This window comes from Delphinapterus leucas, chromosome 10 (genome assembly GCF_059928025.1).
Source record: "Delphinapterus leucas isolate spDelLeu-1000000601 "Yukka" chromosome 10, BTC_Dleu_Yukka2, whole genome shotgun sequence".
Taxonomy (NCBI): domain Eukaryota; kingdom Metazoa; phylum Chordata; class Mammalia; order Artiodactyla; family Monodontidae; genus Delphinapterus; species Delphinapterus leucas.
In genome coordinates, this window is record NC_143138.1 from 33,811,429 (window position 1) to 33,837,300 (window position 25,872).

General features: G+C 56.8%; 1 protein-coding gene across 3 annotated transcripts in view; it reads left to right on the plus strand.

Moving 5' to 3' along the window:
• The window catches only part of TFEB (transcription factor EB), a 47,972-nt gene extending 25,811 nt beyond the window's left edge, over positions 1-22,161 (plus strand). The window contains exons 2-10 of one of the 3 annotated variants that reach the window (XM_022581875.2): positions 6,718-6,859; positions 15,761-15,971; positions 16,052-16,306; positions 16,844-16,921; positions 18,449-18,569; positions 18,660-18,716; positions 19,222-19,297; positions 19,919-20,066; positions 21,067-22,161. In XM_022581875.2, the coding sequence (XP_022437583.1) occupies positions 15,777-15,971; positions 16,052-16,306; positions 16,844-16,921; positions 18,449-18,569; positions 18,660-18,716; positions 19,222-19,297; positions 19,919-20,066; positions 21,067-21,555 (1,419 nt within the window). In that variant the 5' untranslated portion in view covers positions 6,718-6,859; positions 15,761-15,776 and the 3' untranslated portion in view covers positions 21,556-22,161. Of the gene's footprint in view, positions 1-6,717; positions 6,860-15,760; positions 15,972-16,051; positions 16,307-16,843; positions 16,922-18,255; positions 18,570-18,659; positions 18,717-19,221; positions 19,298-19,918; positions 20,067-21,066 lie in introns of those variants that run through there. The other 2 variants (XM_022581877.2, XM_089918759.1) reach the window with 2 other exon arrangements.
• The last annotated feature ends 3,711 nt before the right edge of the window (positions 22,162-25,872 follow it).

The following is a 25,872-nucleotide window of genomic DNA, read 5'->3' on the forward strand; positions in this document are numbered from 1 at the left end:
TCTTCCCTCATGGGGCCACTAGCCGCATGGCTGCCACGTGGCTGCCTTCTTCAGTCGGGAACTGAGCCTTCTAGCGCCCTCCCTCCGAGTCTCTATGGGGAACAGGATGCAATTCACGGTGCAATGGCAGGGGGGCGGGGGGGGGGAGTTTATTCATGGGCACCCTTCTTTGTCCCTGGTGAAAGCCCTGCCTGGTGCCTGCTTCCTGAAGAGGGGCCTCCTCCTTCTTGACTCCTGCCCCCACCCCTCAGACTCCACTCCCACTACTTTCTCCTGCCTTGTAGGGCCCCGGGAGGGGGCAGAGTTAAGAAAGGGAGGTGGTGTGTAGGTAAGGCCGCCTGCTGTAGGGGCAGGGGAGGGCAGGCATCAGGGCTGGGGCAGGTGCCGGGCCTGGCGGGAGCACACACAACACATGCTCCAAACTCCGTATTGGGCCACAGGCAGGACTGCCAAGTCCCAGTCCCTTTGACTCATCTCTCCAGCCGCCACCCACAGACTTTCCCCTTGATGTTTTCGCTTCCAAACCAGGTTTGGTCAGGGCGCGTGTGCCAGGGCGGCGGGGGCAGGAGTGTGTTGACCTGGGCTGGCCAAGCTCGTTCCCTTCGACGTTCTCCTCCTACTTACCCGTGGTATCTATTTCCCACCCCGTGGGCAGGGCCAGCGCTGGCAGAGCAAACGTCAATCGTGTACCTGCCCCACTTGGATAGAAAGATGGCTGTACTTATTCGGGGCAGGCGCGTCAGTGTGAGGGCTGGGAGGACATCGGAGACATTCGCGTGAGGTCAGAAAGGGGGCACTTACGATGAGGCTTTCGGTTTGTCTCAGGATGGAGCTTAAGCATCTTTGATCGGGGGAGGAGGAGAAGTTGCAGCTGCAGGTCGACTGCCCGAGTCTTACCCCCATGGGGGAAGCTGGGGAGACAGAAGGACACAGGTTGGGGGAGACGGTGAGTGGGGAGAGCAAAGTGACTGATGCTCCTCCCCCATCCAACACCCACAAAAGCCAGGGCACTGGGTTCCTCTCCCTGCCCGGCAAAGGGCAAGTGCTTCTTGTGGCGTTTCAGGACAGCAAAAGGGGTGGGTGGGCCGCTGTGTGCGTTTTGAGAGTGAGACCCCCATAGGGTTCATCTCATACCTGTGTGTGTTGGGGGGGCTGGATGGGGCAGGTGGAGGCGGCTCCCTCACTCCAGGTGCCTGGGGTGGGGGAACATTGCTGTACAAAGTCATTTCTTTTGTTGGGGGGAGAGGTCTGAGACCTCTGGCTCCCAGAGGGAGATGGAGTAGAGGTGTCAGCCGGGTACCTGGGCAGGGCAACAGAGAAGCTGAGTTCTGGGTCTGGGGCAGCTGCCATTGGGGAAGTCCTGGGCTGAGCGAGGGCTAGGCAAGGACCCAGGCAAGGGACCCCTGGATTTTGTGCCCCAACGGACCATTACCAGAAGCCCAGCTCACGCCGGAGTGGGGCTGGGGAGGAGGCCCAGCCACCGGGTGGGTGCGGGTAGCAAGGGGAGTCAGTCTGTGATTGTCCAGTGGCCCCTGCCTGCTCCGGCTGCCCTGTCCTGCCCCCACCGGGCATGAGTCAGACCGAAAGCAGAAGCTGCCAGACGTTGCGCAGGGTGAAGTGAGGCAGAACCAGCAGTGCTATTTTGGAACCTGGTTAATTCCCCCTTCTGTCCCCCAGCGCTCATCACTCAGGGCTCCCCCCACCTCCTTGTCACCAGCTCTTTGCCTTCCTCGAGGGGACTGTTGGGGCGAGACTTGATGTCCCCTGGCACATATGTCGGGGGGTGAGTGTGTTGCTTAAAGCTCCTCTGCTTGCTGGACTCCTCCTCCCTGGCCGAGATGTGCTGGCTTCTCTGGAACCGGCCTTCTGGGGTGTTGGGAGGGCAGGGTGCCCCCTCCTGGTGGGAGCTAGCAGACCGGGTGAAGGATGGTCGGTGGCTTTTAGCACTGCCCCTCCTCCGCTGCTCTCAGGCCAGCTGTCAGCCGCCTCTCCCAGGGCTGTGAGCTGACAAGGGCTTCAGGTGGGAGCCTCTCCCGGCAGTGACTCTTACAGGTTTGGGAGGGATTTCCAGACCCGGAGGGGAGGTATTTTGGGGCCAAGGGCCTTTCCAGAACCCGTGACATCACGCACCCTGCAGCAGCCCCCACTGACCCCCTAGTCAATGGTTCTTTCTTGGGCATCTAGGCCTGCTTGAGGCCCCACATTTTAGGATTTCTTTGGAGCCCGTGTGAGCCTGGGGGCCCCTGGCCGTCCAGCCCGCGGAGGTGACAGAGGTCAGTGGGTGTGTGTTTCTGAGCTGAAGATGAGGGTGTATAGGTGAGAGTGTTACCCACCCGTGGGCCGGGGGGATGGGGGTCCCTGCCACTCCTGAAGCTGTGTGGTCAGGGAGAGGGTGGGCTTTGCTCTTGCTCGCGTGATTGTGTGCGTGGGAGATGGGTGCGGCCTCCATCCGCAGTGTGTTGCCACCTCTGGGGGGGGGGGGCCCTGAGGTCAGCGCTCCACCCGGCTATTTACCCCCCAGCAACCTGGGGTGGTGGGTTTCATGCACTGGGGCGGGGGACTGTCAGCAGGCACGTTGCAGGTGACCAATTAGAATGTGGGTCCCTCTTCAGCTCAGGTGAGCAGGACTTGGGTTTCTTGTCGCTCAGCTGGGTTTGGGGCTTAGGCGGGGTGGGGAGGGGCAGAGCAGTGTTGGGGGAAGGGTGGTCTCCCAGGCCCGCTGCAGGGCCCCAGAGTCTCCCACGCCTCACGCACGGTGTGCAGGCACAGCCTGTCCTCGAGGTTGTCTGCTCTCTGCTGGAGCTGTTCTCTGGGCAGCTGAGTCCTGGGATGGTGTGTGTGTGTGTAGGAGATGCTGTGAGCATGTGTGAGTAGGTGTGTCTCACACGGCCTGTCTGGGTTGCTTTCCCACTGGGAACCATATCAGCTTCCAGTCAGTTCCTGCAGACTGTTTCCCCTCCTGCCCGAGCCAGAGCCCCAGCACCGAGTAAGCCCGAGTCCAGAGATGGCCTGGAGCCCTGCATTCCCGCCTCCACCTTGGCTCCTAGGCCTGCCTGAGAGTTTGGGTTGTTTGCTCAGGTTCACCGTGCTGCTCAGAAGGCCTGTGCCTGTCCCTTAAAGGCTCCCTCTCTCCACCTCCCAGCTCTCCCCTCCCACCTGTCACACTTGGAGCCAGCAGGTGATCAAGCCTCCAGGAAGCAGCAAGTAAAGTGACTTTAACGTGCCCACAGATGTCCTAGGAGTCCATGTTAAAGTGCAGATTCTGACTCAGTAGGTCTCGGCTGGGGCCTGAGCGTCTGCATTTCTAACCAGCTCTTGGGGATGTGATGCCTGTGGATCTTGCTTTGAGTGGTGAAGCCTTAAATGGCCCTCTTCCATCCAAACTCCATCCAGATGGACTCTGCTCATCCGGCCAGGGAACTAACCCTCAGGGGCCACCCCCTAGGTGCACTTCAGCTCCTTTGATCCCCTCACCTATTCTGAAGGAGGTGGCATTACTGCCATCCTGTTTTACAGATGGGGAAACTGACGCTCTGAGAGGTTGAGTACCTGTCCCAGGTCACACAACTGGAAAGTGGCAAAACCAGACTTGAACTCTGGTCTGTCAGGTCCAGAGCATATGAGCATTCCAGTAAACCCAGCCATCTTCCGGGGAGCGGACTCAGAAGGCTGAGATGCAGCCAAGGGGGCTGGGTGAGGGGTGGGACCGCAGCTGCAAGGAACATCCAGCCCCACCTGCCTAGCCCAGGGCCCCTCCGCTGATGGGCTCACGACTCCCTACCTGCCTCCTCAGGCCCTTTCTGGACTGACTCCCCGCCTGGGCACCCGGCCTGCTGCCGTGCCCCTGTGCACTCACCTGTGTCTGCGGAGGTTGGGTGTGCGGACCAGGCCCCTCAGCCCCACTGCCTACCAGCGTGCAACCTTGGGCAAGTGGTCAGCCTCTCTGCCTCAGTTGTCCCCCTGTGAGGTGGGGGATATATTACTACTTCCCCAGTAGCATGTGCCTGGAGGATTACATCAGTAACATGTATCAACTCAGAGCCGTGCCTGGTGCATAGGAATCGCTCAGTGCCAGTAGTAACAAACGCCTGCTGGTTTGTTCCCGGAGACCATAGGCCACCTTCTGTGAATGTAACGCAGTTGTCAGGGCTCATAGGTGTTTTTCTTCCTTCTTTTTCCCCTGCAGTCTTCCAAAGCCTTCTTTTATTAGGCAAAGCCTGGATACTTCAGTTTTAAAGAGGTTGCTTTTGAAGTCCTCAGAGGCAGATTAAATTCTTAAAAAGGAAGCCAAGCAGTAGGAGTTCATTGCAGTGGACAAGCAGAGATTGGAGAGGCCTTCGCAGCAGGGAGGAAGCAGAGGAAGCCCCCAAGTGCGGGGGTTAGGAGCCAGGTGCCCGGCCTGGGGCAGGGAGACCTGGGTTTGGAGCTCAGGTTTGGGAGCCAGAAGCCTCTCCGTGTGCCGGCTGCCCGCTCTTCGCTGCCCCTGGGCTGCATCCTCCTCTTCTGAGGAGATGGACGATGGAAGACTGGGTCTCCAATGCTGCCACAGCTCTGGAGAGGGAGCTCCTGAGTGTTCGAAAGCAGCGCCCGGCTCTCCCTCTCACAGGCCTGTAGGCTGGCTCCCCGGGCACCCGGCCCCAGACCCATCCATGCTGCCCGAACCCTGCACCTTCCTGGACAGAGCAGGAAGGGGGCCACCACAGCCCTTCCAGCCTCCTCACGTGATCAACCAGGGGTCCAACTGGGAGAGGGGACAGGACGTGTCTGAGGTCACACAACTGGGTCGTGATATAGCCAAACGCGGTTTTTTGATCCCACTCTGCCCTTTCGGAACAGACTCATTCCAGAGGGTCCAAACTCCCGGGCCCCAAATCCATGATGGCACACAGTGACCAATCAGGTGGAGCCTTGAGACGCATCTTCCCTGGTGGGGGTATCGGTGACCTTATGGGCTGACCTAGCATCCACCGAAACTTAGCTGAGCTTCCCTCAGCAGGGGGATGGGATCAGGTGGGCGGGGGTGGGCGGGGGAGGTCACATGGGGCTTGAAGCCCTTGGAGACCCGTCTGGAAATCCTCCCCTTGCTCTTCAGGCCCCTTTCCTGTCTGGGGTGCCATCTGTGGGCTGTACTCCCCGCCCTGCCCCTCCCTCTGCATGTACAGCTCTGCTGCCGTCCAGTGCCAGATCTCTGGTCCATGTAATCGCATTTCTGTCCAGCCAGTTTGATATAATTTCCCCCCGAGGCCCTCGTGTGGCCACGTTACCGCCTCAGTGAGATCCAGATATATGGTCTCCTGAGCCCTGGGCATGGATTGTCTTGGCTGTTCGGCAAGAAGAGAGCCTGCAGGTGGGCGGGGCCTGGCCTGTGTTCTGGGGCATCCAGGAGGGCTGAGGGGTGTGCAGGCCTCTCTGGGACCCTCTGGAGGGTTCACTGAGGGCAACGCGGGGTGAGGGGGTGAGGCAGGGCTGGGAGTTTACGGGAACAATAATCCATCTATCTACAGGGATCTTCCCTGTGGACCCCTGGTTACCTCATGGGACTGGAGCTGGTGGTGGCCGCACACCTGAGGGAGACCTGGGCTGGCCAGGAGCACTTCACTATGCTCTTGCAGTGTGGCCTTGCACAGGGCCCTTAACCTTTCTGAGTCTTGGTTTTCTCATCTGCGGAGGTTCTGTTTGTCCCGTGAAGTGTTTGTGGGGGACTGGTGAGATCTGATACAGGTCATGTGCTGCGTGCAGCGCCTGGTCCATCGTGGGGACTTGGAGTGTCTGCTGAATGAGTGAACAGGTGGTAATTGAGCACGTGATGGGTGGTTGGATGAGCAGCCTCCCAGGGCCCTGAGCCTTGTTCTGGGAAGTCTGCCGGCTAGGATCGGGTGGAGGTTCTAAAGAAGAAAGCTGACTTCTCTGGGAGCTTCCTTGTAGCTGGGGAGACTGGAGGTGATTAGGAAACAACTGGAGAACAAAGTAGTGTGGCCACAGGCAGGCTGTTCAAGGGGATGGGGTGTCCAGGGTTGGGGGTGCAGGGGAGAAGGGGAAGAAGGGGGTTTCAGCCCCCTTGCCCTACTCTAAGCCAGGAGACAGGTGGCTGCCCACTGAGCGGCAGGGTGAGGGATTCTGCAACGTGTGTATCTGTGTGTGAGAGACAGAAACAGACAGACAGCAGAGGGTCTGCATGTGTGGCTGGGCTGAGTCTATGCGTATCCCAGGGTGGACATCTCCCAGGACCTTTCTGGTTTCTCCCTCCGTGCTTCCCTCAGCCACATGTCCCCCTGGCCCCCCATCCTTCAAAGCCCAGTGGCAGTCCTCCTGGGATAGGCCTCATGCCAGGGTCCAGCTGATCCCTATGGGACAAGACAGGCACCTCTCTGGTCTGGGATTGCCTTTGAAGCTACCCCCCTTGCCGCACAATTGCCTTGCCTTGCCCCAGGCCAGCCAGGAGGTGCCAGCTCCCACCCTTTCCTGTGGGATGTGAGCTGGGTCCTCAGGCTGATGGGCCTGAGCTCTGGGCCCTGGAGGCCACTCAGCAGGCCGGGAGCTCCTGTGGCTGCCCTTCATCTCCCCTCTCCTTCCTCTCCCTCCTCCCCACCTCCTGCCTGTGTTCAGCCTTGTCTAAAACAAGCCCCTGCCTGTACTCCCCCCACCCCAGGGCCTTCAGCAGCGTCCTGTGGTGCACACTTACCGGGGCAAGTGTGAATTCCAGTTGCTTTTTTTCAGTGTTGGAAGCATCCGGAGAGCCCACTGTTGCCTTTCATGACCCCTAAGGAACCACGGATCAGCTAAGATAATAACGACCCACATGACTAAGTGTCTCCAGCGCTGAGCCCTGTGCTAAGGGTTCTCTTTAGAACTTAGAGAGGTGGGTTTCACTGTTCCCCACCTGCCTCTCCCATAGCACCGCAGTGAATTATGTATAATATACAAGCTTTAGAAAAGAAAATCTTTTAAAACACAAGGATTTTCGAGAGGAAACAAAGAGGGTGCCTGGTATTGGGAAAAGCTGGCCAAGGCCTTTCTGCTTCTGGCCAGTCTGTAAGGAGAGACAGAAGCTGGTGATCACTAGGCAGTGCTGTCCCCCCACCTGGGGCCTTGTTATGGGGTGTGTGTGCGTGTGTGTGTGTGTCAATGGATGGGGGAATGGATGGGACCCTTTTCTCAAAAGAAATTTAAGAATAGAAAGAGAAGACTCACCCAGGGATGCCCCCGGTGGGCATGGATGAAACGAGAGTAACCAGTGACCGAATGGTATCACCCTTCTGCCCATGATTTCACCCTTGCAGAGGTGAAATCACCCAGCATCCCAACTTAGATCACAGCAGCTCTCTGGGAGAGGTTCCCCAACTGGTAAGTCCCACTTGAGTGTTGGAAAGGCTGAGGCTAGGCTCAGACACTGAGTCAGGCCCAAGTCTGGGATTCATCCCCAAGCATTCTGATGCCAAGTTCCCATAGCATCTTGTGGGAAGGCATGCTGGCTCCTGGGGATCTTATGACACCTCCCTACCCTTAGCTCTCTTCGGGTTTGGCCCAAATGATGCCCGCCAGGCCCTGCAGGGACCCGTGACTGCCTTGGTAATTTGGAACGGCCCTGTCCTAAGGCGAGGGGGTTGCGTGGACATTCTTGTTCCGTTTCCTAGTTCATCAGGCCTTCCTTTGCCACATCCTCGGCCAGAGGGGGCTCAGAGCAGATAAAACAAACCCCAGACCTGGAATCTTCCCCTCTCTTCCCTTCCCAAGGCTGAAAGGTTACCCAGGAGGTCTCGGGGTCCTTCGCCCTGCTTCCGGGAGCCTCAGCACCTGTTCAGGAGGCCTTCCTTTAGTGGTTGGTTTGATTTCCCCTCGGCCACGACTGGGCAGCTCCCACACAACTGGTAGTTTGTAACAGACTGGGTCAGAAGAAAACTTCTTCCTACCACAGAGGTGCAGAATGTGATAAACGGCTGAACCAAGCATCCCGGCCTCTGAGCTTCCACACTTTGTTGTTTCAGCCGCCAGACATATGTTTTTTTCTGGGAATACAGGAAATTATCTCTGTCCTTTGAGGGAGGGCAGAATTTTTTCTGCTTGTGTTTGGGGATTCCAGACCATTCCCTCATCCTGGGCACCCTCTGGCCCCCTGAGCTGGAATGAAAGAGATCAGCTGCTGAAACACTTTGATTGGTGGGGGGCGGGGGGAGAGGCGCATCTTCAGTGGAAATCCCTAAAATAAAATGTGGCTACCTTGTCCCAAGTGCAGGACCAAGGCCAAACTCTTAAGTCCCAGGACTAGGGTGGTGGAGCCAGACTGCCAGCATCCAGCCTCGCCACTTATTAGCTCTGTGACCTTTGGCAAGTGACAACCTCTTTGTGCCTGTTTCCTCATCTGTGTGTGTGAGGGGGACAGTACTGGTATTCATGTCATGAAGTGATTGTGATAATTAAATAAGGTGCTTTGAACCATACCTGGTGCATAGTAAGTACTTCATAAGCATTAGTATAAAATATTTTTCCTCATTAGAAAGTTATACAGGGACTTCCCTGGTGGTCCAGTGGTCAAGAATCTGCCTTCCAATGCAGGGGACGTGGGTTTGATCCCTGGTTGGGGAACTAAGATCCCACATGCCTCAGGGAAACTAAGCCTGCGTGCTCTACAGCCCGCACGCCACGGCTGGAGAGAAGCCCACACGCCGCAACTAAGACCGGACACAGCCAAACAAATAAATTAATTAATTAAAAAAAAGAAAGATATACATTTTCATTATAGAAAAAGAAGAATATTCCACAGGTAAAAAGAAAAAAAATCGGGCTTCCCTGGTGGCGCAGTGGTTGAGAGTCCACCTGCCGATGCAGGAGACACGGATTCGTGCCCCGGTCCGGGAAGATCCCACGTGCCACGGAGCGGCTGGGCCCGTCAGCCATGGCCGCTGAGCCTGCGCGTCCGGAGCCTGTGCTCCGCGACGGGAGAGGCCACAGCAGTGAGAGGCCTGCGTACCACAAAAACAAAAAAGAAAAAAATCACTCATGATTACATCATCCAAAGAAGTCAGCAATATTTTAGTATATTTCCTCCCAAGAGGTTTTTCTACACATATTTGTACATGATGATCAGATTTTATATACAATTTTGCATCCTACTTTTTGTCACTTGCCACATCCCTGTGTTACTTATTGTAAATACAACATTTGATGAGGAGGAACACGACATAATTTTTTTTTTTTTGACTGCGTGGCTTGCAGGATCTTAGTTCCCCAACCAGGAATTGAACCTGAGCCCTCAGCAGTGGGAGCGCAGAGTCCTAACCACCGGATGGTCAGGGAATTCCTGAACACAACATAATTTAACCGTCCTATTGCTGGACATTGAGATTATTTTTTATTTTTCGCTATATAGTGTGATGGGCATCTTTATGCATAAAAGCCTTTTCTGCATTTGAGATTTCTTCCTCAGGCTAGTGGATATTTTTTCAGGCTTTGATACATATTGCCAAACTGCTCTTCCAAAGAGGATGTACCAAGCTACATTCCGGCAGTTGCATTGAAGCTGCCTGGTACCAAAGGCATTTTAAAGTCATAGCCACACTTGGGTGGGGGAGGGGAGAGGGTAATTCATTCAACTTTTCTTTTACATTCTTTAAGGTCTGCCCTCATTCTTACGTACAATTTTAGCGAAAGTAGGACACACCTACAGGAAAGTGTACAAACTATTGAGTGAGCATCTGGATGTATTTTCATAAACTGGACACTCCCGTGTCGCCAACCCCGGCATCAAATTACAGAACATTCCTAGTCCCCACACCCACCCCAGGCTGTCCTGTGCCACCTCCCTGTCACTCCCCCTGCAAGAGTAACCAGGATCCTAACTCCTAACACGCAAGATTCGTTTCCCCCGTTTTTGAACCGTCTGTACATCGACCGTGCTGTGTGCGTGTTTGCCTTCTTTTGTTTGCTATTATGTCTGCAGGAGTCATCTGAGTTGTGTGTAGCAGTAGTTGGTTCACTTCCATCACTGAGCAGCGTTCCAGGGCATGGAGGTACCACAACTTCTTTATCCATCTTCCTGCTGATGGACGTTTGGGCGGTGTCCAGTTTTGGCCACTATGTATAGCGCTGCCGTGAACTTTCCGGTCCGTGTCCTCTGGTGCCCACACGGATGCTTTTCTGCTGGGCAGGTACTTAGGAAGGGAGTTGCTGGCCCATGGCGGCGACTATGTATTTTCTGCTTCCTGCTCGTATTTTTTTTTTTTTTTGCGGTACGCGGGCCTCTCACTGTTGTGGCCTCTCCCGTTGCGGAGCACAGGCTCCGGACGCGCAGGCTCAGCGGCCATGGCTCACGGGCCCAGCCGCTCCGCGGCATGTGGGATCTTCCCGGACCGGGTCACGAACCACTGCGCCACCAGGGAAGCCCTCTGCTCGTATTTTTAAAGGATCATCTGGAAGGCAGAAAAATCCCCAGGGCAGTTCAGGCCCCACAATTAATTGAAGGGAGGTGCCTCGGCTCAGGGCTTTTTGGGGGGCCCTCCATGAAAATCATGTCCCCTCCGAAGGCTTGTGTCAGGGCTGTAGTGGAAACTGAGTTAGGCCCTGGGTCCTGGCCCTCCAGCTCCAGCTGGCATGTGGCTTCTGACCCTGGCCTCTGCCTCCAGAGGCCACTCGGTATCCTCACCGGGGGTCCTCAGCTGGCCTCACAACCATCATGCTGAGCAGGGCAGGGCTCGGGCCAGACTCCAGGTGGAGCTGGGGGGACCCAACTTTGGACATGATTGGAAGCAGGTTGGGCCCCTCACAAACCCCTAGAAGCTGCCCTACTTCCTTTTCCCTTGTTTTAAAAGAATCACACAAGTAACGCATCTTCACATCCTAGGATTAAGTCTTCGAAAGTGGAATGAGAAACTATAAAAACCCCTCTTTTCCCCTCCCCGCTCTACTGCCTCTCCCCAGAGGTAACACAGTGAACAGTTTGGGTGTTGGGGGTGCCCGGATGAGTGGATAAAACGTGGGGGCTGTGAACCAGGCTGCCTGGTTCAAATTGCCCTCCTGCTACTTACCAGCTGTGTAAATTAGGGCCAGTGACTTCACCTCTCCGTGCCTCAGTTTCTCCCTGAAAATTGAAGGCAATAATAGTCGTCACTGCTTGGGGTTGTTGTGAGGAACAGATGAGTTAATAGTTGAAAAGCACCCAGCCCAGCCCTGACCCATGGCAAGGATTCAAAGAGCATCTTGATTCTTCTAGTCTTTTCTACACATTTACTCATTTCCTGCCTAAGTGCGCTCCGGCTGTACATTTTATTCTGCAGTTTGATTTGTCCACTCAGTGCTGTATCTCTGAGATCTTCTTTCCTATATCTGAGACCTTTCTGTTCTGGGACCCTCTTTCTCCTTGCGTCTCCTCATGGAGTCCACTGATTTCTCCCCATCGTTCCCCTCCCTCTGTCCACATCTTCCCTTGGAAAAGGTTCTGACCAGCCTGTTCATACTAAGGCGTAAATGACTGACGACGGAGGCTGGTGTGAAACCACCTCAGGCCCCTGACCAGAGGAGGGCACAGCTTCGGAGGGGAGCCAGGAGCCACCCGTTATCAACGCCTAAGGGCTGTTCTGTTAGGTGCGTTCTGCACACTCGCTGTGTCTCCTTGAATCCTCACAACGACCCCAAGAGGCAGGTGCCATTATTGGCTCCATTTTACTGGGGAGGAAACCAAGGCACAGAGAGGTTAAGTGGCTTTCCCAAAGTCACCCAGCCAATATGGGCAGAGCAGGCACTTCGGCCACCTCTGTTGACTATGAAGTCCATTTTGGTCACAACTAAACTAGAACCCCGACACAGCTTAGGGAAGGTAGAGGCAGGTGGGAGGTTCTGGGGGAACCTCAGCAGAGGCGACCTGTGGACTCTGAGGGTGCAGATGGGGGCAGCTCTCATTGCCTCGGCTGCAACTTAAGCCCCTGCTATGTTTTCCATGCTACTGGGCAGGGGCAGGAATTCTCTGGAGCATCAGACCCCCTGGTCCCCTCAGGAGGAGGGGACAGGGGCGAAGGTTCTTCAGGGAAACACCCTAGCCCCAGGGTCTGCATCGTAGTGGGCACTCGAGTTCCTGGTGTTACCGAGTACATGCACGGCGGACCCTTTCCAGGCCTGGTGGGTCTGACGTCAGACAGTGGGGAGGGTCTGGGGCATTTTAGATCTCCCGTGTTCCTCCTCTCAGCCCTTCCTGACCAGACTGGGCACTGGGGGAGGCTGCGAGTGGCCCTTAGGCTTTGAGTGAGCAGGAGCGCTTGGGGGTTGGGGGGGTGTTAGCACCCCCAGGGTCTCTCTTGGACCACCCCATCCGCCCTTGGATCCCCTCACCCCTCAACTCCCGCCCTTAACCCCACACCCATCCCACCTGGCCACGCTTAGAGCAACCCAGGCTGGGAGCCAGGGCAGGGGGCTGGGACTCTGCAGGTAGCAGCAGCTCTGCGAGGGGGGTGAAAACTTTGACAACAGGATTGGGGGTGGGAGAGTCACCTTCTGTCAGAGGACCGGGGACAGGCTAAGGCTTCTGACACTCTTTGATACACAGACAGCTGAGGTTCATAATTCAATATCCTCCCCCAGGAGGCTCTCACAGACCCCAGCTGGGTGGTGGGGCAGGGATTCCTGCGTCCATTTTACAAATGAGCAAACTGAGGCTGGCGCAGGCAGTGAGAGGCTGAGCAGGCTTGAGCCCATGTTCTCGCCCAGCCCAGGATGGGCGCCCAGCCCTTTGTGAGAGAAACAAGGGGCTCGTTCTCCCTCAGTCCTCCCCGTGCCGGCTGGCACTGCCAGGCTCGGTGTCTGCACCCTCACCCCACCCCTGCCCCCATGGGCCAACTGAAGTTAGATTGTTCCTGAGGGGGAGGGGCTCGCTGCATTTGTGAGCGGGCAGGGGGTGCAGCTGCGAGGGGAGTGAGCTGGGCTGGGGTCAGAGCCTGTGAGGTCTGCAGGGCTGCAGTGCGGGCAAAGACAGGCTACCCCTCTGTAGGAGCACAGGACAGAGATGGAGGCTGCAGATGTGTCCCTGCTACAGGACAGAGGAGGGGGGGGAAAGGGTGTGTCTGCTCCTTTCTCCTTCGGAACTGTCCATAGGGAGCTGGGCAGAGAGACCCCTGGGGCTGAGGCAGCCTCGTCACAAATTCCTGGCCTACGGGGACAGAGAAGGGAGGAAGGGAGGTAAGCTTAGGGCCGCTGAGTACTCAGCCCTCCAGCTGGGTAGCGCTGCTCCACTTTGTAGGGCAGGATGCAGGGTGATTAGGAGCAGCCCTGGCTCGGGTGTCAGGTGGCTTGGGCGGCCCTGGGTCAACCAGATGTGCAACCTGGGACAAATGCCTTCCCAGCTCTAAATGGAGACATGATGGTCTCAAGACCCTTCACCCTCACCCACCATGAGCCGGGGAGCCAGAATGTGGGATTGGGTCCCAGCACTGTCCCTGCTGCCCGAGACCTAACCTCCCTGTGCTTCTGTTTCTCCTTTTCTGTAGAAGGAGAATAATAACCAAAGCTACCAGATGGGGCTGTTTGAGGTTAAAGTGCTTGGAACAGTGCCCAGCACACAGTAAATGCTCAGATAGATGCAAATTATTATTATTTCCATGATCCGGTGATTTTCACTGAATATATGCCAGTACCTTCCGCTAATGCTGACTTAGTCTGATGTCTGGCATTAGGCAGAACATGTCAGCCTGTGCTGCTTTCCTTTGCCACCCCCAGAGGTCTGGTCTCATTCTTAGGACCTTGGGCACAGCTCTGGCGTCTGGTCTACGCTGTGGCTGACCCTCCAATCTTGTGCTGGTCCACCACTCACCCGCTCAGCCTACCAAGTGCTGTACACTGTTGAAGACACATTATTTTCATTTAACGCTCTCACCAATCTTCTGAAACTCTTTACAGGTCAGGTAACTGAGGCTCAGAGAAGTTAAGTGACTTGCCCAAGGTCACACAGCAAAGAAGTGGCAGAACTGAGATTCAAGCCCTGTTTGTAGCACTTGCTCAACTACAAAGTTGTACTGCCTCTTGCAATATCGCTGAGAGGGGACCCTGCAGCCCCTGTCAGGACCTTATGGCATCTGGTCACCCCCAGGGCCCCTGCACCTCTCAGAGAGTCTCAGCCCATCCCAGCTGGGAAGGACCTTAGAAATCACCCAGTCCAACATTTTCATCTTGTGGATGGGGAGATGGAGGCTCAGAGAGGGGGAGGGATGTGCCCAGGGTCACTCAGTGAGCTAGGGACAGAGTGCGACCAGCTGCAAGACTCATTCTGTCCTGTCCTGCCCCCTTCCCAAATAGGCCTTAGTCCCCTGTCCTCCTGAGACCCTTCGAAGATCAGGGCTGATGTGCTGGGTGGTGGAAAGCTCTCTCTGAGCCCTGGGAGGACCAGGTACCCTGTAGTGGCCCTCCCTGCTCAGGGTTACAGTGGCCTGAGGACTTGCCTTTCTCATTTACTGGCCTGTAGATGCCAGGAGCTCAGGGACTGCAGCTGGCTCGCTGCTGTATGGCCAATGCTGCTTCATAAATAGTAACCGTTCTCTGCACATGTTCATAGAAGCCTGAGGCACAGCCGTGAGCAAGACAGACAAAATGCCTGCCCTCAGGGGAGTTTGCATTCCTGTTGACAAAGAGATAGAGAATGAATTGAAATAACTAAGCAAAAATGTGTAATATTTAAGATGGTGGTAAGTGACATGGAGAAACAAAACAGGGAAGGAGCATAAAGTGGGGGGCGGGCTGGTGGGGGGGTTTGCAGTTTTAAATAGGGTAGTCATGGAAGGTCTCTGTAAGGAGGTGACCCACTTGAGTGGTGGAGGTGAAGGAATGAGCCATGGTGGTGTCTGGGGGATGGGCACCTCAGGCGGAGGGACGCGCAGGTGCAAAGGCCCTGAGGTAGGAAACGTGCCTGGTATGTCTGAGGGATTGGGTGTGGCTGGAGCAGATGGAACAAGGAGGAGAGTAAGAGATAATGGGGTCACAGGGATCATGAGGTGGGGACAGATCATAGAGGGCTTTTTATGGTAAGGACTTTGGTTTTTACACTGAGTGAAACAGGAGCCATGGAGAGTTCTGAGCCGAAGGAGGGAGAGGATCTAACTTTGGTTTTGTTTTTTTTTTGTGTGTGTGTGGTACGCGGGTCTCTCACTGGGCAGGCACACTCTCAACCACTGCGCCACCAGGGAAGCCCCTAACTTTGGTTTTAACAGCACCCCTCTAATTACTGAGTTGCAAGTAGAATGTCATGGGGCAAGCAGGAGGGAGTCTGGCGCTAGGAGGCGCCTTCAGGAAGCCAGGTGAGGCATAGCAGAGGCTGGGCTCACACTGGGGCAGCGAGGCAGCGGCAGAGGAGGGTGTATTTGAGGCCCGATCTGGAGGCTCACCAGGTGGCATGAGACAGAGAAAGGAGTCAAGGTTGACTTCAAGTCTGGGAGGCTGACCTGGAGGGAGTCTCCATCTCTGGCCCAAGAACCAGCAGACTTGGGTTTGAGTCTCTGTCACCCACTTGCTTGGTGACCTTGGGCAAACCCCTCCCCCTCTCCTGTAAAATGCGGTTGCCCTTGTCCTGGCCCCTTCCCCAAGACCCCGTGCACTTTGTTACGTTTTTTGTTTGTTTTGGGCTGCACGGCGTGGCTTGGGGGATCTTAATTCCCTGACCAGGGATGGAACCCGGGCCCCCTGCAGTGGAAGCACAGAGTCCTAGCCACCGGACCACCAGGGAAGTCCCAAGACCCCATGCACGTTGAAGGGGACCGTGCCTCACAGCACCGCCCCCTCCCGTCCGCAGGGAGCCAGCGGCCACCATGGCGTCGCGCATCGGGCTCCGCATGCAGCTCATGCGGGAGCAGGCGCAGCAGGAGGAGCAGCGGGAGCGCATGCAGCAGCAGGCCGTCGTGCATTACATGCAGCAGCAGCAGCTGGGGGCGCCGCCCACCCCCGCCATCAACACCCCCGTCCACTTCCAGTCTCCGCCACCCGTGCCCGGGGAGGTGCTGAAGGTAAGGCCTGCTCCACCCTGTCCCTTCGCCCCGGTCCTTGGAGCCCCCGCCCTGAGCCCTTTACCTCCTCCCGGCTCCAGGTGCAGTCCTACCTGGAGAACCCCACCTCCTACCACCTGCAGCAGTCCCGGGACCAGAAGGTGCGGGAGTACCTGTCTGAGACCTACGGGAACAAGTTTGCTGCCCACATCAGCCCTGCTCAGGGCTCCCCAAAGCCCCTGCCAGCCGCCTCCCCGGGCGTGCGGGCCGGACACGTGCTGTCGTCCTCAGCCGGCAACAGTGCTCCCAACAGCCCCATGGCCATGCTGCACATCGGCTCCAACCCTGAGCGGGAGGTGAGTGAGGAGCTGGCCGGTGCCTGCCACCAGCAGAGCTGGGGCCACGTGCTGTGCTCCTGGGACTCCTAGTCTAATGGCAGAGGCAAGATACTGCCCTCAGGGAGCCCAGGTCTGGGGAGAGACACGGCCCCGCCCTCGGGGACCCCCCATCTGAGGGGAGACACGGCCCCGCCCTCAGGGAGACCCAGTCTCCCAGGAGAAACACCCCTACTTTGGAAACCTCTGCTAGGGAGAAACAGGAGACTCATACAGGAATGCCTAGCACACTTGCAAAGCCATGTCCTGACAGAAGGTATATAAAGCCATCTGCCTGGCCAACTTGGCTCCTTGGGAAGAGCCCTGGCCTGGGCCTTGGGGCCTGTGGGACCTGGACAGCTCATCCTCTCTCTGGGTCTGTTTCCTTCCCCCCAGGTGAGCAGATGGGGTGAGGTGGGCACCAAGGTCCCTTCAGGTCAGTGGCTGTCCCAGTGCCCCCTTTCCCCTGCCTTTCTCCGAGTAGGCACCCCACAATATGGACTATTTTTTCCCTTTCAGTTTGATGTCATCGACAACATTATGTGTCTGGACGATGTCCTGGGCTTCATCAATCCCGAAACTCAGATTCCCAATACGGTATTGCTGGCCAGGGTGGGGTGGGTGTGTCAGAGGGAGGGGCAGTGGCCCTACAGCGGCTGTGAGCCTGGAGAGAACTAGAATATCTCCTACAGAGATGAGAGTCACCTCCATCAAATCATGTGACAAGGGCCCAGGGTCCCGCAGAGCTGTGAATCCAGAGAGTGCGCCTTAGCCTGCGTGCGTGGTGGGGCTTGTGGGGAGAGGTGGCTGGGGAAGGCTTCCTGGGTCGGAGGTGGGGCGGGAGGCACTGGTACTCAGGGGAGCAGTGTGGCCCCAGGAAGGCCTGGAGCTGATGAGTTTCTCTGAGATATGGGGCCCCCTCTTCTACCAAGCCCAGGACCCAGAAAGCACAGGCCTGTGTCCCTCACTCCGAGGGGCAAGTGGTTTCAGGCTGGTTCGGTTCCCTCCCTCTGGCAGCCTCCTGGCAGCGTTAATGCTCTCTGGGCTTCCTGGGCAGAGGTGACAGGGCAGGTGGGAAGGGGTCAGGCTTGGAATCAAGAGGCCTCGATTCTGGCTTTGGCTGTGACTCTGGGAAGTCCCTTAAGTGTTCTGAGCCCCTGGGGATGATGCCTTCTACCCACGGGCTGGTGGGAAAATTAGATAAGGCAAGAAATTGGGGGCTAGCTCTGCACAAGGGGGACAGGTACTTACACTGAGCAGGTGGAATTGCAGGCGTCCCCTTCCCTTTTTTTTGGAGATCCCTGAACCTTAGCTGCTCACTCCTGCCCCTTGGGCCCCAGCCCATGCTGCTGGGGGAAGTCAAGGAGTCAGTCCTCAATCCCCGCTGCCTGGTGACCGTGCCCAGGGGCTCATGAGGAGTTGGCAGGGGCCAGTGGATCGGAAGCCTGCTGCCAGCACGGGCATCGGGGGCTGGGAGGCCAGGGAGGGGGGCACAGCGTCTGGCCCCTTTAGTGGGGGCCAGGGTACCCTGCAGGGTTCTGGGCCTGTGATTTGCTCTGCATGAATGTGTGGCAGGAATTGGGAAGATCTTTCCAGAGCTCAAACCTGTCCCTGTGGGGCCCGTTTAAACCCCCAATGGCTGCTCATCACCAAGTCCCAGGGTCTCTGCAAGTGGAACCTGCCCTCCGGCATCCGGCAGGATCTCCCCCCACTCCCCCGCCACCACTGCGCTCCTTCGGCTTGAGGTGCTTGTGACCTCATGCTGTGTCCAGGCTGCTTCCCTGCTCAGCCATCCCCCAGCCCATAGTGCCCTTCCTCACCACGCCCTCTGGAAACCTTCCAGATACTCCAGAATAGATTAGGTGCCCCTCCCCTTGACTTCCAAAGGCCCTGGGGGAAATCCTCTCACCCACTATCTCCTCTCTCTCCAGCTGCTTCCCAGCGCTGGCTGGTTGCTCCTTGAGGGCAGGGGCTGCCTCTTATTCAGCTCTGGACTCTGCCCTGGGTGACCCCAGCACAGCCTCCCCCAGTGTCCCGGGGAATCCTGGGACGATGGGCCCTGGGGAGAGCCCCCCGAAGACAGGGGGCTGCTCATCGGGTACCCTTCCCCACCTCACCCTGCAGCTGCCCCTGTCCAGCAGTCACCTAAATGTGTACAGTGGAGACCCCCAGGTCACCACCTCCCTGGTGGGCGTCACCAGCAGCTCCTGCCCAGCCGACCTGACCCAGAAGCGAGAGCTTACAGGTACCAGCCCGCTGCTTCCCTGCGCCCCAGCTCCCGAGTCCTGCCGCTTCCCTTCCCCTCCCAGCTCCTCTCTCCTCTCCTGTTCTCCAGATGCTGAGAGCCGGGCCCTGGCCAAGGAGCGACAGAAGAAAGACAATCACAACCTCAGTGAGTCTCCCCAGCCCCTCTTCCTCCCCTCACCTGGGCTGGCTCAAAAGCCACTCTCTGACCTGCACAGCTTCTAGGAAGGATTCCCTACCCAAGGCTTTAAAATCCTGGCTTTGGTGTGACTGGGTTCAGCACAGCCCTCGTCCCGTCAGCCCTTTCTAGGAAGGGGTGGGAGAGGCGCTCCAGGGAAGAGATATTCATGAAATTCCCAGCACTTCAGAGGGAATGAGTTTATCAGATTGTTTTCTTTAGGACGTGGAGTCTGGGAAGGAGTTCTGGGCAGTGGAGAGAGAGAGTCTTCCCCAGGCAGCTTCGCCCGCTACAGCCTGACCCCCTTAGCTGTGTCCGACCTGTCCCCGACCCCCTCACCCCCATAGAAATCCCATTTGGTTGGTCACCCATTCCTTCCCAGAAGGACTAAGGCATCCCTGCTTGGGCTGGACCCTTCGTCCCAGGTGGGGTCCTCATCCCCCTAATGGCCCCTCCTGGAATTTGTTACTTTTAGTTGAAAGGAGACGGAGGTTCAACATCAATGACCGCATCAAGGAGCTGGGAATGCTGATCCCCAAGGCCAACGACTTGTGAGTGGGTTTCCTGGAGGAAGGGAAGGGAGGGCAGCAGCTCACAGGTATTACCTGCTGGTCGCCAGGGGGAAGGGATGGGAAGAGAATCCCTTGGTTGCTGCCTCAAAGAGCTTATCATCTATTTGGGAAAGAAGATTCCTCCCTCCCCCAAATAAGGAAGGCTCAAGACAGAGGAGCAGACGTCCCAGAAGTGAGGGTGGGGTCAGGGGTACTTCCTGAAGGAGGAGTCATGCTGGAGTCATGCTGGGAAAGTTTGGCAAGGCCACAGGACTGGTGCAGAGGTGGTCCAGGGACAGGAGTAGTGAGAGTCAAGGATGACTGTGGGTGTGGGTTTTGGTGGCAGGAATGGGAGGCCTGGGGAAGGAGGCTGCTTCAAATTGCTTGGTTCCTGGGATTAGTGACGTGGGTGGTAGCACCACAGTTACCTGCGAAGGCCCGTTCTGTGCAGATGGAGATCAGCCTCCTTCATAAGTAGGGGTTGGCTGGATCTGGGATTTGGGGCAAAGTTGGGAGAGGCGACATAAGCTCCGAACAGGGTTTTACTTCCACCCACTAAGCTCCTGGCAAATACTTGCCCCCTCCCCTGAGCATGCACCTCTGATTCTGCCTGGCCTACAGGGATGTGCGCTGGAACAAGGGCACCATCCTCAAGGCCTCTGTTGATTACATCCGGAGGATGCAGAAGGACCTGCAGAAGTCCCGGGAGCTGGAGAACCACTCTCGGCGCCTGGAGATGACCAACAAGCAGCTCTGGCTCCGCATCCAGGTCTGGCCCCTGAACTTGGACTTCTTGGGTAGCTCTGACTCCTGACCCCTGGCCTGAGTCCTGACCCCAGGGGCAGTGCTTATACTTCTGAAGTTGGAGACATGGGGATGATGCCCATGAGGAGGGAGGACGTATCAGTCAGGATGTTATAGCTTGGTAACAAACAATCCCCAGCATCTTTAAGCAACAGATGTCAGTTGGAGGGCCTGTTCCGTGAGACCCTCATTCTGGGACCCAAGCTGACGGACAGGCACATCTAGAGCTGGCTCTTAAAGCCATGTGTCACCCTTAGGGTGACACTTGTCCCTTCTGCTCACATTTCCTCCATCAGTGCAAGCACATGCCTATACCTAACGTCAAGGGGGCAGGAAAGAGCAAACCTACCCCTGTGGGAGGCAGAGAGCTGGGACTTTATGGTGGGTAATGCTAAGAATCACCACAGGGGACAAGAGAAAGAACAAAGGCTTGGGAGAGTCCATCCTACCACCTAGAGCTGCCTAGTCCTGGCTCTGTGTTGAAGGCCTCTTGTCCTCTTTGGACCTGAGGCTGGTCACCTATATACAAAGGGCAGCTGGACTACAGCTTAAAATCCTTCTATTTCTTATGGTAGATAATACAATTCACATTACAGTCCGGCACACATAGCCATACTCAAAGTGAAAAATCAAAGCTTCATGAAAGAACCCTCATCCTTAATAGATGAAGTGCATTCTGACAGTTTCTCGTCTAGTCTAATCTAGGCAAGTCTATTTCAATTAAAAAAGTAGGGAGCTGGTCTAAGGCTCAGTGTAGTGGTTTCCCAACCCACTCATGAGTTGCGACTTGTAGTTTGAAAAAACACTGGTCTAGACTCTAGAGCTACCCTGTGCTTCCTCCCAGCTGAGACATTTTGTGGTCTTGGGTGCCACAAAGGGAGGGGCAAGGGCTGCAGCGGAGGTGGGGGGCGGGCAACGGGTGCCCACGGGTGTGTGCCTCCAGCCTCTGTCTGCCGCACCTGCAGGAGCTGGAGATGCAGGCTCGAGTGCACGGCCTCCCCACCACCTCACCCTCGGGCATGAACATGGCTGAGCTGGCCCAGCAGGTGGTGAAGCAGGAGCTACCCAGCGAGGAGGGTCCGGGGGAGGCCCTGCTGCTGGGGGCCGAGGTCCCCGACCCTGAGCCACTGCCGGCTCTGCCCCCCCAGGCCCAGCTGCCCCCGCCAGCCCAGCCAGCCCAGCCACCGTCCCCATTCCACCACCTGGACTTCAGCCACAGCCTGAGCTTTGGGGGCGGGGGCAACGAAGGGCCCCCGGGCTACCCCGAACCTCTGGGGCCAGAGCATGGCTCCCCGTTCCCCAACCTGTCCAAGAAGGATCTGGACCTCATGCTCCTGGACGACTCACTGCTACCACTGGCCTCCGACCCCCTCTTCTCCACCATGTCCCCCGAGGCCTCCAAAGCCAGCAGCCGCAGGAGCAGCTTCAGCATGGAGGAGGGCGACGTGCTGTGACCTGGGCCACGGGGGTGGGCCTGGGGGGTGGGAGAGCCAGGGCCACCTCCCTCCCACCCTCCAGCCTGTATTTGTGTGTGAAGTAGCCCCTGCCCTGCCTCACTCCGCCCTGTCGGCCCCCTGTTTGGGCTTAGTGCCCTTGGCAGTACGTGGGGTCGGAAGCCCCCCACCCAGGGGCAGCCCTCTTGATGGGGCTGGGCAGAAATAGGCCTTCAGCCCGGCTCCCGGAGGTGAAATCATGAGGGTGAGGGAGGATACAGGGTGTGCTGGAGGTAAGACGAGGTCTTACCTTCTGAGCCTGGTCCCCCCACCGATGAAGGAGGACTCGTTGGAACCAGGGGTCCAGAGGTTCCTTCTTGGAGGCAGTGACTGGTCCAGGGGGTGCCCAGGCCTGCCTTTCTGGACTCTGATGGCAACAAGCCCGTCCTCCAGCCTGGCACTCCCCGCACCCCCCTTTGGTGCTAACAGCTCTCCACCAAGTGGTGTGAGGGCGGGGGTGGCCAGAAGAGAAGGCGCTGGGTTCAAGTTAGAGTGGGGTCACTGCTGGAAGAGCAGCTCCCCTCCAGTCTCCCCACTTTGTGCCTTTAGTAAACACTGTGCTTTGTACCTGTTTGTCCTGTCTCTTTGGAGGGGGGTCTGGGGACAACAGAGATGGGAGGATTCAACCCAGTGGGCTCCTTTCTGGATTCAGAGTTCAAATGCCCCCATGGGGATCAGGGAAGGGGGATACAGGCAGGAGGGACTGAGTCCATCACCTAGTTTTCCCCAACTCCCCAGCCCTGCCCCATGGGAAGCTGGAGATCTAGCCTTACTTAGGTGGCTCGGGAGCTGCCGGGGGGGGGGGGGGGGGGGGGGGGGGGGGGCCTTGTCCCTCCTCGCGGCCACAAGGTGGCGCCATAGCCCTGCTGGTCTCACACCTCCAGCTGTGGCCTGAGACCGCTGACCCGGGTGATGTGGGAGACCCCGTTGCTTGTAAACCAAGTCTACTGCTCCTAACTGCTGCTCTTGGGCACTGTGGGTCCAGGCTACTCCTGGCCGGGGATGGGGGGCATATTTCTCCTGTTCCCACCCCCAGTTCTTTCCCCTCCATAGGTGGGCTGCCCGATCTGTGCGGACAAGGCCCTCTGCCCTCTGACTTAGTGTCTCCAGCAGGACAGGCTCCCTAGGAAGTGAGGGGCTACATCCTTCTATGGGTTTGAGGAAAGAGGGACCGTGTAAACCAGTTTGGGAGGAGGTGGGAGCACAGGACGCTGGGTGGTGCCCAGGGCGTGGGTTCTGCTCCGGCACCATCAGGCAGTCAGGCCCCCACTAACCCTTTTCTCTCTCTGGGCTAAAGCTCCCTCACTGCACAATAGTTCCTGGGGCCTCTGCTCCAAGATCCTGGGACCTTGTGACCTCACCCAGGAAGGGGAAATGGGCTTGGGGCAGAGAGGGGTGAAGGCGGAGCTTTTTGAGCCCTGGGTTTCTGGGAGGGAGGGAGGACAGGGTCTCTGGGGGCCTTCCCTGGTTCTCCCTCGACTTCCCACAGTCTCTTCAGGCAAAGGCCAAAGTGGCTTCCCCCTCATGGGGCCCTATGAGGCCAAAGGGGCCTAATTTAAAAAAAAGAAAAAGAAAAATCCCAGGATGAAAATGGCTAAGTGGGCAATTTCCTCCTTGCAGAATGGGAGATTGAATCAACGATGGAACAATTAACGTGTGCGGGAGAGAAGGAAAGGGGGCCGGGTGTGTGGGTGCTGATGGCGGCTGGGCTGGGGATTAATCTCAAGGTCAGATGGAGCCGTGGATGACCTTGTGAGTTGGAGCCAGCCCAGGTGCTGGCACCTCCTTCCAGTTCCAGGCGCCACCCTACTGCCCGGGACCTGCCCACAGCCTGGGAACCTCCCTTTCAGCCCCTCCTGGGGCAGGTCCTGGACTCTGGCTGGGAGATACCTGATGGGGGAGGCATGGCGGTGTGGAAATCCCAAGGCCATCCTTCAGGCCATTGAGGACTCTCTCCTACCCCTATCTGTTCTCCCCCATCACCCTGGGGACTGACTCAGTGGAGTGGACAGCTGCCCTCCTGCTTCCTCAAGCAGCCCCTCAAGACCATAGTATCCCCCCTGCACCTGCCTGCAGGCTCCTGCCCCGAGGTTCCTTCAGCCTGGCCACCACCTGCAGCTTGGGAAGAAGGATCTGGATAGCCAGCCCATGCGGCAGCACTGGGGAGTGAGTGTGGGGCGGGGGTGGGGGTGGGTTCTGCCCACAGGAGGGTGCCACAGAGCCAGGAGCGGGCAGCTGCCGGCTCCCCTGGCAGGGGTGGGTGGGGCCGATGTCTCAGCTTAATTGTGCTTTTCAAGCTGTGTGCCTGCGGGCCCTGCAGGTTTGATTCAAGCAGGCCCAGAGGCTACCTCCAGAATTTCAGCAAACCACCAGAAAGTGTTCGTGCATCTGAGACTGGTCTGCATGACCCTTAGCCTGTGGCTGGAATGGCGTCGGCCACCAGCTTCTGACCGGTGGTTATGAACATCTCTGATTAAGTAAGAAGAGGATGCAGTCTTCATCCACACCCTTTACTTGGTAGACAACATCTTTCCAGACGTCGGGTCCACGACGGGGAAACTGTAAAAAGGTGGAGTGGGTGAGGGATTGGTGTGAAGGCAGAGACGCACCTGTGAAACCCCCTCGTTTCACTGAGGAAAACCCCACGGCCTTGAGAACAAGCCAAAGTGTGAAAAGGTCATGGGGTCTGGGAAGGGGTCCAAGCCAGGTTGGGGGGAGGACAAGCAGCTGCAGCTCCTTTGGGTTGTGGAGCCCCAAAGCCAAGCAGGTATACTGGGTGTGAGGGTCCTGCCATCCCCAGCTCCACCCCCTGTATCCGCCTGTCCTTCCCCCACCAGCTGCTGGCTTCTCACCTCTTGTACTGGGAGGAAGTTGGGATCCGAGGCCCATGAAGGAAAATAGACACACTCACCGGGGTGTACACACAGGAAGGCGGCTTTCTACCCCTGACGTCTGTGGAGCGTTTCCCTGCTTGTTCAGATAGAAGGCCAAGAGTGGATTCCGGGCCCTGCTGAGGACAGGCCGGGGGTGGCGCTGGCTCTCGGCTCCTTATACCCACCTCCTCAGCACGGGGAAGTCTTGGACGTCCAACAGCATCTCCTCCAAGGCCTGCTCCACCATCTGTAGGACAGGGCTGTCTGGGAAGCCAGAAGTGGAGTGAAGCCTGGGGTGGGGATGGAGCGGGGAGAAGCAGGACCTCAGTATGTCCTTCTTGGAATTTCTCAAGTTTCCATCACCCACCGTTCCTTTTTTTTTTTTTCCCCCAACATCTTTTTTGGAGTATAATTGCCTTACAATGGTGTGTTAGTTTCTGCTGTATAACAAAGTGAATCAGCTATACATATACATATATCCCCATACCTGCTCCCTCTTGCATCTCCCTCCCACCCTCCCTATCCCACACCTCTAGGTGGTCACAAAGCACCAAGCTGATCTCCCTGTGCTATGCGGCTGCTTCCCACTAGCTATCTATTTTACATTTGGTGGTGTATATATGTCCATGCCACTCTCTCACTTCATCCCAGCTTACCCTTCCCCCTCCCCGTATCCTCAAGTCCATTCTCTACGTCTGCATCTTTATTCCTGTCCTGCCCTTAGGTTCTTCATAACCTTTTTTTTTCTTTAGATTCCATATATATGTGTTAGCATATGGTATTTGTTTTTCTGACTTACTTCACTCTGTGTGACAGACTCTAGGTCCATCCACCTCACTACGAATAACTCAATTTCGTTTCTCTTTATGGCTGAGTAATATTCCATTGTACATATGTGCCACAGCTTCTTTATCCATTCATCTGTCGATGGACACTTAGGTTGCGTCCATGTCCTGGCTATTGTAAATAGAGCTGCAATGAACATTGTGGTGCATGACTCTTTTTGAATTATGGTTTTCTCAGGGTATATGCCCAGTGGTGGGATTGCTGGTTCGTATGGTAATTCTATTTTTAGTTTTTTAAGGAAACTCCATACTATTCTTCATAGCGGCTGTATCAATTTACATTCCCACCAACAGTGCAAGAGGGTTGCCTTTTCTCCACACCCTCTCCAGCATTTATTGTTTGTAGATTTTTCACCCACCGTTCCTTTAAATCAGAAATTCTTCACTGTTTGGAGATACTGGCTTGGGTGAGCGTCTCAGATACACTATGGATATCACCCCCCACATAGCCTCCTAACAACGAACCCTAAGTTTAACCCTCCTGCTCCCAACCCATGCCTCCCTCCCCATCTCAGAGCCCGGGCCCCTCCACGCCACCTGGCATGTCAGCTGGAGCAGCT